We start from the raw sequence: 16,082 nt of genomic DNA on the forward strand, positions 1-16,082 counted from the left end.
GAGAGAGAGAGAGAGAGAGAGAGAGAGAGAGAGAGAGAGAGAGAGAGAGAGAGAGAGGGAGATATATAAATATATATTGTAAAATGATAGGATAATAGATAATATTGGGAAAAATTTAAATGTAATTTAATAGGATAAAAATACATACAGGTAGAAAATGAAATAAATGATAAAAAGGGGTATACCTATGAGGTGATATAACAACATAAACAGAATATAAAATCAAAACTTAATTATATTTTAAATATAATTCATAATTTATAAAAAGGTAACATGTTTTGACTCATGGGGATTGTCCTAGGAATTAAAAACTTAATACCTAGTTTTAATCCTAGCACTCGGGAGGCAGAGGCAGGTGGATCTCTGTGAATTCGAGACCAGCCTGGTCTACAAGAGCTAGTTCCAGGACAGGCTCCAAAGCCACAGAGAAACCCTGTCTCGAAAAAACAAAAAAACAAAAAAACTTAATACCCACAAATAAATAAATATAATTCTTCATGGAAGACAAGGGAAGAAATCATAATAAACACATCAATCTCAGGAAATAAAGAAAAACATTGAACAAAATTCAATACCAGTCCTGATAAAAACTCAATTAGGAATAGAAAGGAATGCCCTGAACTAGGCAACAATCATTTATAGAACAAATCTATAGCAATGCCATACTTGATGGTGAAAGAATGAATCTCCCTTAGAGACGAGCCTGAGACAGTAACATCTGATCAGCATCATGCTGGAGGTGCTGGATAGGGTACTACCACGGTCTAAAACTTGGTACTACCCTGCCTGGGGAGCCAGTGTTCCACAGATGCTGGCTGGAGCCAAGAAGCTCCTTGTTCACATAGTTAATGAATAGCATCACAAAGAGCCATGGGCACCCTAATAAACTCCCCAGAGCTCAATGTCCCCCCAGAGTGACATGAAGAGATTCAGACGGATGCCTGCACTCACACAATAGAGGGATCACTGTGTCAGTGTGGTCTCCTGTTTTCACAGGATATGGCAGGTAAGCCTGCTCTTTCACAGAGAAGCACTCCATCTTTCTACAAGTAGATGACTGCAGAATAACTCTGGGAAACATCCTAGGTAAAAAGAAGTCAGTGTACCGAATTCTTAATCTATCAGCAAGATGTGTAGGAGCATATAGAATCCAGGAGTGCCCTCCCCATGGGATTAAGGCAAGAAAAAGAAAAGCTATGCATATTCACACAAATGATGGCAGCACCTCTACAGAAACAATAAAATCTGTCAGAAATTCTGGTTGTACCAGGTGAGGAAAACAAGGTGGAAAAAAAAACAAAAACAGAAGATCAAAATGTCAAAGTCAACTATTTCTATACAGAACATTGTTTTTTAAATTCAGAAGGGGGGGGGATAAAACTATATACCTGTTAAAATTTCTTTAAAAATTGTTTTTTAAAAAAGCACCTTACCTATATTCAGGAATATAAAAAAGAACTGTATCTCTAGCACACTCTTGATGACAAACTAAAACATTTTGCACCACCTTCTGGGAGTGCAGGTTGACAGTACTCAATGCTGAACAAACATGCCTAGCACAGGACCCCGCCGCTCTGCTAAGACAAGCGTCCACAGCAAATGAAAGCATGCGTGTAGAGAGAAAGCAGTTCTTGTGGGCAGAGATAACGATGGAGAAGTCAGGAACCTTAAAAACACAGGCTTATCTCTTCGAAGGGCGTAGTTTACAGCCTGGTGATTCTCTGCTATCTGTAGGCTGGGCTATACCTGTCTCCCCCAGAATATTATGTTTGCTTATCCCAGACTTTCCCCCCTACCCTAAGTCTTGAACATTGTTTCTTAGTCCATAAAACCACCCTTAAGAGAGATATCACACGTCCTTTATAACACCCTAGGTAACTTCTATGGCATCTCAGGGCCAGTCCCATCCCGACTCCCACAGGCATTACGTTTACTTCAGTCATTCTCCCTAGACCCTTATCTAGAGCATTGTTTCTGAGTCAACAGAACCCATCTTTAAACAGTTTCAACTTAAACATCTCCTAAGCTTTGTTGCACACATGGAACTAAATTAATTGTCACCAGAAATGTTTTCCAAAATTGTGCTGTGCTTAAATATAGCTAAAATAAATGAGTTGGTGTCCGACTCCTAAAGCTTGGCCCAGCACCAACCAAGTTGGGCTGAACTGAGTTTCATTCTTACTTCACCCACATCATTTCCCTGTTGGTCATGATGCTTGCAGGGACCCCCCCCCCCCCACATCCATATCCAAAGAAGCAGCTGCTCCTGCTACAGCCAAAACTGGGAACAACATACTCTCCAGCACTAGGGCAAAGGCAGACAAACTGACACATCCGTGAGACAGCACACCACTCAGCAACATGAAGGAAAGAGCCACTGAGACATGCAATAAGTTCACCTTGAAACAGTTCATTAACTAAATGAGGAAGACAAGACTGTAAACTATGTGACTGCATCCATGTGAAATGTTATAAAGTGTGACCCCCCCGCCCTACAGTGACAGAAAGCAGGTGCCTGTAAGAGACTGCAGATGGGGAGGGGATGAATGAGATGAATATAATCGGTATCCTGGTTGTACTAACAGTTTCGTGGATATATATATATATGGATATATATATATATATATATATATATATATATGCCAAAAGTTATCGAATGTTGCACTTCACTGCAATAACTTATAGCTAAAACGAAACTATTTTTAATCAGCTTTGGAACACCAAAAAGAAATCACTTATCACTTCCTTCCAAGAAAGTCTTTCATAAAGCTAGGCACAGGGTTCATACCTGTGATCCCCATACTTAGGGGGCTGAGGCAGGAGGATTTGCTGAGAACTTGAGGCTACTCCTCTGGGGTGGGAGGTATTTTACATAGTACTTTATAAAAGTCATGAAGCGTTGATGTTAGTACCCGTCAAACAGCATGCCAAATGGACAAGTTGTGTGCACAGCAGCAGCTGGCAAGGAGTGGCTTGGTTCTCTCGGTTACCAGTTTTCTTAACAGAATTAGCTCCTGACCCCTCCCACACACAGCCTCTGCAGGTCTCTCCTTCTGAAAATTCTACTCTTCCCTTGCTTTTCTGTTCTGTCTCAAGACATCTTCATTTAAGTAACCTCACAGTGGCAGGCTCCTAGAGCTCATACTTACTTGAGTTGGCTTGTGGCAGATGACTCCATGAATCTCCAGATAGCTGAAGGTTAACTCGAGCTGTAATGAGAGAGGAGGGGGAGAAGAGACCTATAATGAGGGCTTAAAAACATATCATTTGAGGTTCAAAACATGCTCTAATCAGAGCTACCCCAAGGCTAAGTAAGGCTTGTGCGCCTTCTGAAGACAGGCTGCTTGATACCTCTGTCCATAGTAACAGAGCTGGGATTCATCCTATCAAAAGAGGCATTACCCACCTCCCAAACAGAAGGGAGGAAGCGGCATCCTTGACTTCTACATTTCATCCAGGCTCGCTCTACTCCATGTGTGTATACTGGCAAATGCCTGCAGGACACCAAGCAACCACATGCACATCCCCCCTTTCCTCCACAAAGTTCCTTTGGAAAACTTCAGTCCCCATGAACTAGTCCTTTTTTCTAGACATCACGTTCCTCTTTGCGTCACACTCTAGTTACTAACATCACCTTCTTCTCCCAAAATCCACAAAATTCCTATTTAGATGTATGTGGATGAATATATACTTATGAATTTTAAACTATGTTTAATAGCACATACATAGTTGACAAAGCTACTCTTTCGCCAAGTATTCATATAGCATTTTGTTTATATTTTAATTATTCATTTATTTTTATTTTATGATGCGAGGCACCAAAGCCAGCATGGGCAAACCAGACTAACACCCTCATCACTCAGCTACCTCTTTTCAATGAATTAAAAAGTGCCCCTTCATTTCTTCTCCCATGATCACCATCAGCTCTTCCTACCCTACATATTCTCCAAACTGTGCAGCGCACTCCCAGATCTATCTTTCATCACTAACTTTTCTCCTAGGTGTGCAGTCCCTCATCTCACACCAAACATACAGGATATGAGACTGGAAGACGGAGGGAAATGACTAGGCCATGTGTGTTCGCCACATCACATTAAATCTAGAAACACGTGTGCATCCTTTGGTGCCCCTGGGGGATTCTAGGGATGCCCAAAGACACCACAATCTACAGATGTTCAAGTCTCTTTTACCAGGGTACACTGTGCACATACACACATCCTCCCAAATATTTAAGGTCATCTTTACAGCGCCGACACAAGGCAGTGCAATGGAAACAGAATGTTGTGTTGCCTGGGGCAGAATGAGGAGAAAATGTCTAAAGGGAAGCACAGATTTTGGGTTCGTATAAATGGAATCCACAGATGTGAAACCAATGGATATAGAAGGCCGGCTGTCCCGCTTAAGAAACAAGTGTAGAACCCACAGGGACTGAACTCTGCCCCCTGCTGGCAGGTTGTGCCAAGGTACACAAGTAGGACAAAATATTAAAGCAGAAGATCCAATGTGAAACCCCAGAGGCACAGTGATGTCTGGAGCTTGACTCATAGAACTTTGTGTGGTGGCTGAGGTCTGTGATTCCAGAACTCAGGAGCCTAAGGCAGGAGGATCACCATGAATTCAGGGCCAGCTGGGCTACATAGCAAGACTTCATTGGACGGGGTGGTATATGAGAATGAATAAATGGATTCGTTCTTTCGCATTCAGTCAGTTGAGACTTCTGAGCAGCCTACTAGGTGCCACACTGGAAACTCACTGAGGAATGAGTGTTCTCCTCTATGGGCTACATGCACCCTTGGAGGCCCAAATTTTGAAACCTTCAATTACAGCAACATTTTTATCCAAGACTACCAAGATCTACATCTCTGTTAAATTCTTTAAAGTACAGCAAAAAAAACAAAAAAAAAAAAAACTGTGTTCTAAAATCGCGTACTTGCCTACCACTACTATTACTTAAAAATAAATAACAAGCAACAATAAATAAATAAATAACAAATAAATAAAAAGAGAGTGATTGTCCACTCTTTTTTTTTTTTTACAATGCCAAAGCTATTATTTGAGTCTAGCCTAACAGGCGAGGCAGTTTCCAGTTAAAATCCCTTTTGAAAAACGAGAACTTGGGCGGAGGATGTTGGCTCAGCTGGTAGAGTACTTGCCTTGTACGCACAAAGCACTGAGTTTGATTCCCAACACTACGTGAATCAGGCATGGTATTACATGCTTGCCATCACAGCATCTGGGAGGCAGAGGCAGAGTGGGCTACACGAGACCCTGTCTCAAAAACTTAAAGAAAAAAGATAAAGAAAAAAATAGCATTTGAAGGCACCTGCTTTGTAGCACAGGCATGTTCTAGATTATGCTTCTCACTCCACCTCTGTGTGAACCTCAAGGCATTGATTTTCTCAATAATTCACTTCCACTGCTCTCCACTATCTCACAGGCACTCCCTCCTTGTATACTCATATTCGGTTGCCATGGAGAAGGTCTATCATCTAGACTTCTGCCGTAACTGCTTACATGAGGAGCACCTCCATGGACCCTCAGCAGTCATCACATCCAACAGAGGCGGGGGGGGGGGTGCACAGCCATGAACGTTGTGCTGGTATGAGTCACCAGGTGGGACTCGGCCACTTTCGTCAATTTGTCTGGCTGATGCTGGACCATAATTAAAATGCTTACATTGTCCCCAATGAGAGCTTTCACTGGGCTAACAGAACCAGGGAAGCCTGGTGAGGTGGCAGGTAGTCCTGGCAGAATAACTGTTCGATGAGCCAACAAGAGGTGGAAAGAGACCAACATTCAATAAAGGATGACTGGCCGATCCTGGGATGAGTCAGAGCTTTGGATTATTATTAGACATGCTTAAGGCAGGGCTGGGATGTAACTCAGTAGGCAGAATGGCTGCCTAAAATGCATGAGGCCCTGGGTTCAACCCCTAACACCACATAAACCCTTTCCCCTGCTCACCCTTCCTCTCTCATTCCTTTTTAGGCTGGCTAGTACTCACTGTAGAGCCCAGGAGCGCCTTGAATTGACAGCAATCCTCCTGTCTCCAACTCCCCCAAACACTGGCTCTACAGGTGTGTGTCACGCTGACTAGCTATTTCTTCATGAGTGATCTGAGACACATGACTCAATTGTGGGCATATGTCTATACATTTGGGATAGCTCACATGTTTACCCAAATCGCCTTCTCTTTATCTTTCCCAGAGAGTAGCTCTCCTATTGCCCAGGTTGACCTTGAACCCACCATGTAGCCCAGGTTAGCCTGGAATTAATTCATTATATAGTTGAGGATGACCTTCAATTCTCCTCCTGCCTCTACCACCCTAGTGCTAGAATCACGTGCAAAATCCAACACATTCAGCTTTGGAGCCTTTCCTTCATCAGGGCAAGCTCATTTTCTCAAGTCCAAAATAACTCCTTCTGCAATAAGTCAGCATTTACTTTATTACACACTGCCTGCCTGAATGTGCTTGTACACCTACCCTTCCATCTCACCTCCCCACCCCTGCCCCTTTCTCGTTTCAGGTTTGCTACGTAGCCCAGGCTGGCCTAGAACACAAGATTACTGGAGCATAATACCACACCAGCTCTGCCTCAGGTATGAGAGTTTAGTCCAATCTCATTGCCATACTAACTAATTTGTTTAGAACACAGTAAACATGTATCACTTTATGCATCAAAGAACCTAAAGTATCTTTCCTTAGAGAAGCTTGTAAGCTGGGAACTTAGTGTGTAGCTTACACCTGGGAAGCTGAGAAAGGAGGATTGCTGTGAGTTCAAGGTCAGCCTGGGGTACACAGGGACTAAGGGCCAGAGTAAGAACTTGAGGAGAAGGAAGGAGGAAGGAAAGGACAAGGGAAGAGGTGGAGAGGAAGGGGAAGAAGTAAGGGAAGGAGGAGTGAAGGGAGGGGTAAGGGAAAGAAGAGAAGGGAGGTAGAAAAAAGGGAGAGAAGTGGAAGGGGAGGGGGAGGGGGAAGAGGAAGGGGATGTTAATGGTGGGGAAGGAAAGAAGAGGAGAGGGTGGAGTGGTTTCTTACAGGAGGCTGAAAGGGCCAGAGCTCTCACAACCCTGCAATGCACCCTTTAGAATCAGAAGACTATTTCCCTACAGAAAAGAGCTGCCACTGCTGGCCCGAAGCAAATAAGAAAGGGACTTGACACAGCACAACCGAGGGAGAAAAATGGCTGGGACGAAGAGCCTGGGGACAGGGAACACAAAATGCCTCACTATTTTTTTTGGCATGTCCTTACACAGAGAGCTGAAAGGAAATGAAAAGCATCCTTCATGACAACCTCTAGGGACATTCTGGAGAGGAATGAAACAGAACGTGCATGCTAAGAGAACTCCAGACATATGGGCCAAAAGGCTACATCTGTGTAACAGATCTGGGAATGCATGTTTATGAGAGCAGGCTTGTCCAACCTGCACATAGAATGCATCCCAGAACAGCTGGAAAGACACCTCAACACATCTGCAGATGACAGCATCGTATCGAAATGTCAAAGGTGGGACGCTCCTTCACGTGAGTGTCTCTGGCTGTGTGCAAGAGTGTGCATATGGCTGTGCCGCACTGAGTGTGCCTGTCAGCCCCTCTCAGGAGGAGAACTCAACCCTGCTTACCTTGGTGGGGATGCGCGCTGACAGGAGGAAGGCTCGGCATGACGTGAGCACCTGCAACACAAAAGCAGATGTTGGTATCAGTGCTGTAAACTGGGCCTGGCAGGCTTCGGTCTCGCCGAATGACATTGATACCCTAAAACCTTCAGTTACCACTGTGGCAGGTAGAGTAAGTGACCAGGGACAGTTTCTTGGCGCTGTAGAATCAGTTCCAATCTAGGAAGGCCTGCATCAAGGCTTATTTGGACAAGTAACCTAGGAACCTTTGTCACACAGTTGGCCCGCAGATCACTGTGGCTGAGCGGAAAAGACACTGGAAAATAATTTATGTGGCATAGTGTCCTGAGTCAGCTACATGGACAGCAAACTTAGTGAAGTACCTGCTCACTTGTACTTCCCCAAGGATAAGTGGCATCTGTGTGTGCCCTCCTGTTCCCACCATGAGGGCTTAAGCTGGTGGCACTCATATAACACACAGGCCAAAAAAAAAATCAGGCTAGTTTCCAAGAGGCCTCCCCCAAGTTTGCTTCTTGAGATAGACAGGACATTATTGAACTTTCTTCCTGATAATTAGCTAATGACAGCTGGACACCATGGGACCCTGTGGGTCTATAAACCTCTCTTGCTATGCAGAGGACCCCTCATGAATCCAAAGAAGCTGATGCCTGGCTTTGAGCAGGGTGCCTACCCATTATCTAGCTTGGCTCTCTGCACCCCAGAGATCCCCACTGGCCTCATTTGAAGGAGAGAAAGAAATAAAAGCTCACTGAGCAGTGTCAGGAGAATTGCCTTCCTTCATTTTTCAAAGAACTTCCTTGTTAATAAATTCTTGTCTAGCAAATGAGACTTATGTACTAACCTAGGAATCCGAGGTTTGAATAGAATCTTAGAAGCTATACATCAGGACTTGGGGTGATACAACTCAGAGGTATAGCACTTGGCTGGCATGCCCTAGAGCAATGGTTCTCAACCTACAGATCTCAGTCTCTTTGGGGTCAAATAACCCTTTCATAAAAGTTGCATATCAGGTGTCCTGCATCTCAGATTATTTACATTATGATTCATTCACAACAGTAGTAAAATTAGTTATTAACTAGCAACAAAAATAATTTTACAGTAGAGGGTCACCACAATATGAGGGACTGTATTAGAGGGTCTCAGCATCAGGAAGGTTGAGAACCAGAGCACTAGGCCCTTGGTCAGTCTCTGCTAAGAAAGAAAAAAGGGGGCTATGCACAGGAGCCATTCTTGCCTAAAACCTTCACTGCTTGACTTTAGAAGTAGGCAGAGGAAGATATCATCATTTGAAGATTTGATATGCTATAAGTCAATCACAGCTCTTAGGGGTCAGGTAAAGAAGCAAAGCAATATACATGAAAAAAATGTCAAGGGAAGTGCAGGCAGCATTTGCTGGTCACGAGATGAACATAGGATGCAGAGAAGATAGGATGCAGAGAACCTAAGAGCAGGTGGAGCACGTCTGTAACTATTGCTTGGTCGCCAGGAAGCATGAAAAGTGTAGAGAGCCAGGGTACCATTACCTGGATGCTCTGAGGGGCCAGTTCCTATTGTACACACTCAACAGTCTGAATGCTGTCAGTGTTACGGGAGGAAACACTATCCTTATTCCCTTAAGCACAAGACGCTGGGGCAGACAGAGATTAGCCACCTTGTGGAATAGGAATGGGCTTTCCACGCCATCCTGGTGGGCTCCTTCGCCTGCCTTTCTACTTACTCACTGACAAGTGGTGAGCAGCTCCGCTCCACCAAACTTTCCACATTCCCACAGCAGGCACAGCAGCACATGGTGGAGCTGGAGTTCCGACCCAGATGCTCTAGCTACACTTCCGGGGTGCTTCCTGCTACTCACCCCAGATTCTAACCTTCCTGAAGAGCCAGATTCTTCAGGACACATGGAACCACAAACCAATCATGGAACATTAAAGCCTTATGAAGCAAATAGATACACAGGTTATCAGCAGCCAGCAGGATGAGTGGTACCCTAAGAAAAAGGTTGAGTTCCTATTGGTGATGCAGATTGCCTTCCCTGCCTCCATCTCGGGTCATAGTCTGGTCTCTGTCACTGTCACCACTCGCTGCTGTCTGCCTGGGTCTAGATACATATGTCTCAGGCTTTCTCTCCTCACTGTCCCCCATTCTTCCCCTCAGACCCCCTCTCTGCCACTGCTTGCCACTATTCCCATCAGGTCTCTTCCCATTTGCTCCAGCTTCTCCCTTCCTCTGCTTTCTACACTGGCTGCAGCCCTTTCTTCTCCAACCCTTTCTCTAAAGATCACTGTAGATCCTGGGTTTTCTTTACGCCTTTGGGGGGGGGGGGGACACCAATCACAGAAGAAACACTGCATTCCAGGAGGGAATTTCATCTGCAACACAGTCGCAGAGAACTGTGAACAAAACACGAATAAAACCGAAGACCGCCTTTGGACATCATTATACAGTGAGCCACAGGTAATTAAGCGCTTTACAAGGTCCCCTGTGTGCACCTAATTAATAAGTCTTAAAAACGAATCTCAGAACACACACTTCAGCAACTGGAATAGGGCAGCATATGGCACTGCTACCCTTCCTACCCTGTGGCTACACTTGGGGATAAACACCTCCCTCCGCCAGCCACCAAGGCTGACCGAACTATGTGCATCCTCTCCCGCCACACCCCTTCCACAGATGATATCACAAGGTATTTCTGGAGGTCTTGGGTTGGGCATTAAGTAGTAGTAGTCACTTACACACAAAAGAGATGGAAAAGAAAAAACAAAACCACACATTCCCATTTCAGTAAGGGCCATCGCTCGGCCACAGGGAGACATTCATTTCATAATGATCATTCTGCCTTCACCCTGGGACTGCACAGGCTCACAGTCTGTGGCCCGGTGTGCTGACTTCCTATCTTTACAAGTATTTGTGTAAATACATAGCATCCTTTTGAAGTTTGAACACAGTTCAAAAGAAGTTGTTTGAGAAGAGATGCATCCATGAGGGAGCCCAGGCTTTGAAGGGACACAGACAAGCCATAAAAACTTTCTTCTAGCCGGTTCTACTTTCTGAGAGCCAGCTCCAGTCTCCAGAGTCATGTAGCGATTCTAAGAAAATGCGTAAGGGAGTAGAAGTGAAGTAGACAGATCTTTCAGCATCTGAGAGCACAGTGGGTCATATTGCAAGACTGAAAGCTACAGGTACCACTGTTGTGAATCATACATCTCCCTTTATCAGCACAAACTGAGTCAATAAATGAGGCTCCAGGCATGCTGGAAAGCCCCATCCATGCATTTCCAAACTGTCCCAAGATGTAGCCCCAGAGGATTTGCAAGCACGGGTATGGATTCCATCTACATGGGAACAGCCGGGATCATGCTCATGGGGAGATATGCTAGAGTAACCCTGCACCTTGGTGTGACCACACACCTCACAAGAAGCAACTTATCCGAGAAGGGATAGTTGGGATTACAGTTCCAGGTGCTACAGTCCCTCGAGGCAGAGAAGACACTATGGGAGGAGTATGCGGTGACTAGTTGGTGGCACTATGTCCATAGATGGGAAGCAGAGAGCAGCTAGAAAACAGAACAAGCCCCCTGCAATAACCCAGGCAATGAGGCTCCACATCCTAAGTTCCACAACCTTCCCTAACAGCACGGCCAGATGGGGACCAAGCTTTCCGACTACAAGAGCCTATGAGAGATTCCTCATTTTCAAACCAAAACCTCCTCGTGGACCACGACCTCCATCAAGGTCAAACCTCCTCCTTTCTGAGGACATTTCCAATGTTGGCACTGAGGATCTTCTCGGGAACCCAGGTCAACCTGCGTGATTGGATTTCAGTCTCAAAAAAACTTGGATTGGAATTCTGGTTCTCCCACTTTCTTCCACAAAGCTGACACCTCCCGCAGATGAGAGGCTGCAGACATCCTCAAGGGAGGAAATGAGGCTCCTGAAACAAGAGATGCTCAAGCAGGAACAGTCACCCACAGAACCATGATGAGGAAATAATAGTTAGACATAGGAGGGCCACTCCAGCACCTAGCACGCACTTGCTGAACACAAGCTTTCCTCATCAATCTTTCTTTAGGTCCCCAGGGTAAGGTCCACTTCCTCAGATTCGCTCAACAAAACAAAACCCACAAAGATACTAAGGCAGGCCCTAAGCTGAAATTTTCTGTCAATACACATTTTGGCCTTGAAGAAGAATTTTCTTGCAAAGTTTAAAAAAAAAAAATGAGGAACAGTAACATGATAGCTCACACTTGTAATCACACTTGGGGGATTGAGGCAGAAGGATCACTGTGACTCCCTGACTCGAGCTACTGAGTAAGACCTCAGTAAGACTATAAGAAACAAGGGGAGTCGGGTATGGAGAGCGTACATACACTTAGCCAAGGGGCCCTCATTACCATGAGCAAAGCCATCACTGCCCTCCAGCCTTCCCGTAAGACTCCTTCTTCCACAGAAGCTTAGTGAGCACGCGACAGAGTGGATGCTCTCATCCCACAGTCTTAATGAATTTCATCTGAGCTTCACTGAAAGGCAAGCATCAGCCCTGGTTGTCCTAGAACTTGCTTGGTAAACCAGGCTGGTCTCAAACTCACAGAGATCTGCCTGCCTCTGCCTCCCAAGTGCTGGGATTAAAGGCATGCACCACCATGCCTGGTCAGTTTTATTGGTATATAACCATAGCAGTTTGCTCAATATAGTATTCCTGGCATTGAAAAACTAAAAAAATTATGTATACTTTTTTGTATCCACAGGTGAGTATGCACACATGAGCTCAAGTGCACAAGGAGGCCAAGAGAGGGTGCCAGGTCCCCTGGAGCTGGATTCAGAGACAGTCACACGACATCTGATGTGGGTGTGGGCCTCTAGCAGTGTCCGGCTGTGACTCCAGCTTCAGTATTTACTATTTCTATGACGCTGGGACAAATACTAAACCTCTGCCGTGCCTCAGTGCCTTCCTTTGTGACTGAGAGCAATAAACCCAATGTGGTGACACAAATTTATAATCCCAACCTCCAGTTTACACTACATAGTGAGAACCTGTCTCAAAACAAATAATGGAAAACAAAAACAAATGAGGGCTGGGGAGGTCACTCAGTGGGTCAAGTCTCTGTCATAAAAGCATAGAGAATGGAGATCAATACCAGAAAGGCACAGCAGCCAACCTGTGATCCCAGTGCTTAGAAGATGGAGGCGGGAGATCCAGAGAACAAACTGACGAGTACCCTAGCTGGACAAGTGAGCTCTGGGCTCAAGGGAGAGACCCTGACTCAATATGTACAGTAGACAGCAATCGAGGAAGACACCTGACATCAACCAGTGGCCTCTACATGTACGTACACACACAGAGAAAGACACACTCGCACGCACACACACGCGCACACACATACACAAACAGGCACATACTGCACACACAAAAATTTAATTAAGAATATTAAAATAGTATCTCTATTTCATAGAGTTGTGAGGGTTAAATGAGATAATACACAGAGTGCTGAAAGGAATTCTGGCATATGGGACATATCACATTGCCTGTTTATAGATTATAATTGACTTTATAGTCTGACCATAATACAATGAAACTGTGAGGAGAGGCATCTAGATTTAGTCTGAGTGAATAAGATAGATGGGTGGTCCAATTGCGAATAAGGTTTAATTTAATGTCTCTGGAAGAGCAGCAAGTGCTCTTAACTACTGAGCTATCTCGGCACCCACACAGGAGAGCTCACAACTGCCTTTAACTCCAGTTCCAGGGGGATCTGATGCCCTCTTCTGGCCTACACAGGCAGTACATACACAAAACACATACGTGTACTCAGACACACAATCATATAGCACAGAAATCTTATTTTAAAAATAGACTAACTATATCACCTTAATTGAGAGGAGTGGGAGAGAGAGGGAATTTGCCTGTAATTTCAGTACTTAGGAAAAGGAGGGCCATGAGGACAAGTCCCGTCTGGGCTGCTCTGTGAGCTCCTGTTATTCACAAATGACTGAAGTGAATAAGTGAATAAATAAAGTTTCTAAATGACAGTCCAAGATTCTGAGCCCATTGCATAGGCCCTCTCTGGGCTCCCCTACCTTTGGTGTACATGGACTTCTAGGAATAGCAGGCCCCTGGTGGTAAATGTTTGCTAAAAGGGTGTCACTCCAGTGGTCCCTGGTCCTACAGAAAGGGACAAGAAGCCGCTGAGGTCAGCTTCTATTCTGGGGCCTGGCGCCAGCAAAGGCTTTGTGCTCTGACACCTGTGCAAATCCTTTCTTCCTGCCTGGTTATTTCTGCTTACACAGAAATGGAATGTTTACACACGGCTCGTCAGACATAATCGCTCCGTTCTTCCTGCTATCCCATTACTGCAAGCTGAAGAAGTCAAGCATGACGGAGACAAACCGACTGAACCTTTCCCCACAGGTGAACATGTGTCTGCTTCAAAACAATATCAACGCTGGATGCTTTCTGTTTATTTTAACAGACAGGCTCTCTCTATGTAACACTGGCTGGCTTAGAATTCACTGTGTATACGAGGCTGGCCTCAAACTGCCACAATTGTCCTGTCCCAGCCAATTGAGAACTCAGATTACAGGCGTGAACTACCGTGTCCAGTCAGTTCTTAATACAATTACACCTTAGATCCTCTTTGTAAAATACCAGGTGATACCAAATTCTGTAATCTAGCACATAAATTTTTAATGACATTTTTTAAAGACAGAGGAGAAAGTAGCACCATGGTTTTCACAGAGTCGGAAACAGGCCTTCTTTTAAAGTGTCTTAGGGCTGGCGGGAGGCCTCGGAAGTTAAGAGCACTTGCAGTCTTTCCAAAGGGCCAAGTCCAGCTCTCAGCACTCACATCAGGTGGCTCACAAACACCTCTACCCTGTATGATCTGACACAAATGAACAGCAGCAATGAATGACGAACAGAAATCCAGACCAAGTTAAATTTTCCTGAGAACCCCCCCCCTCACCAGCTACCTTGCTTCTGAACTCCATGGATACACACACACACACACACACACACACACACACACACACACACACACAGAGAATGCACACATAAAAAAACAAACAAATACATAAATAAATAGAGGCATTGTGACCACAGGCACTAGAACGGGACCTTTCAGGCCCAGGGTGACGTAAGGCAAAGGTTAAGCTCTAGACCCAGGTCAGAGGGTTCATATGGGAGCTTCATGAGGAGGCACTTGCCCGCACATGGCAACATCTCTATCCATGCCTGCCAGGACCTTCCAAATCTCCAGACAGAAGCAAGACTGTAGAGGAGTCCTTCCTTCCAGCTGGATCAACCGTCATCATGCCCCCATTGTACACCCCTCTCCAGATCCAAAAGCCAGTGCAAGAGCCCTCCCTCCATCCTGTGTACCAAACAGGGGCCCTGCCATGCGAGATCACTCCAAAAGACAGAGAGAGAGTGACAGTTACGGCCAGCGACTGTGAGCAGTGCGCACTCTGGGAGAACGTGTCCTCAGACAAAAGGAATGATGATGACAGCTAACAGCTGGAAAAGGAATGTGAAGTGTCATTGGTCTTTGCTGTCCTTCTAACGACACACGGACCCTCACCCATCAGCTTACGTAATTTCAACTTAACGGCCTGCGTGTGCATCCTGGCCAGCCTAAGGAAGCACAGGAACCCTTCCTTTCTTCCCTTTTGTCATACTGGAATCCTCAAATGAAAACAAATATGTATTCTCTTCCCTTCTTCAGAGCAAAGTTACAAAACAGTCTCCCACTTTGCAGGAGTGCAGGCGGCACAAAGCACAAGGGCCAGATTCTACTTAATAGTATCATAAAATAGAGGCAGAGGAGGGAGACTGTGCACTAATTCCAGAAAGAGAAACAAGGAGAGAGCAGGGGATGGTAGCGGCCGGCAACAACGAGTGATAGGGTGGAATCCAGACCAAGTTAAAATCTCCTGGTAACGCCCACTCACTGGCTCCCTAACCACTCTCAAACTCTCCCAGCATTCTCTCCACTCCTAACGTGCCTTTGGCGTGGCCTGTAGAGCAAGTGGGAGGATGGACACAGTGGGGGCGCTTTCCAAAATACTTCCAGCTGACTTCACACGTGGAACCAAAACCCAGCTCCATTCTTCCTACACAGTCCCATTTCTGTCATCGGGAAGGATGAGGCCTCCATTCACCTTCCTTCCTTCCTTATTCCCAGTAGCAAAACCTCTAGATTTTAGAAGGGGAAAAGTTGCTGTATTTGTGAGTCTGATTATTTTTATATTACATGTATACGAGTATTTGGCCTGAATGTATGTCTGGGGTGTCCAGTGCCAGTGGAGGTCAGATCCCTGGAGCTTGCAGACAGTTGTGAGTTGCCATGTGGGTCTGAGAATTGACTTGTGTCTTCTGGAAGAGGAGACATGCCCTCAATCACTGAGCCATCTCTCCAGCCCCTGTGAATCTAATTATAGAATCTGAGTTCTG

At 45.3% G+C, this 16,082-nt stretch overlaps 1 protein-coding gene across 15 annotated transcripts in view; it reads right to left on the bottom strand.

Annotated features, from left to right (window-relative positions):
* Positions 1-16,082, bottom strand: part of Carmil1 (capping protein regulator and myosin 1 linker 1) — a 261,752-nt gene that overhangs the window by 150,826 nt on the left and 94,844 nt on the right. For all 15 annotated transcript variants that reach the window (XM_026782902.1, XM_026782904.1, XM_026782899.1 and 12 more), the window contains exons 3-4: positions 7,625-7,675; positions 3,150-3,209 (exon numbers count right to left, since the gene is read on the bottom strand). In XM_026782902.1, the coding sequence (XP_026638703.1) occupies positions 3,150-3,209; positions 7,625-7,675 (111 nt within the window). The remainder of the gene's footprint in view (positions 1-3,149; positions 3,210-7,624; positions 7,676-16,082) is intronic.

This window comes from Microtus ochrogaster, chromosome 16, assembly GCF_000317375.1.
Source record: "Microtus ochrogaster isolate Prairie Vole_2 chromosome 16, MicOch1.0, whole genome shotgun sequence".
Lineage (NCBI taxonomy): Eukaryota > Metazoa > Chordata > Mammalia > Rodentia > Cricetidae > Microtus > Microtus ochrogaster.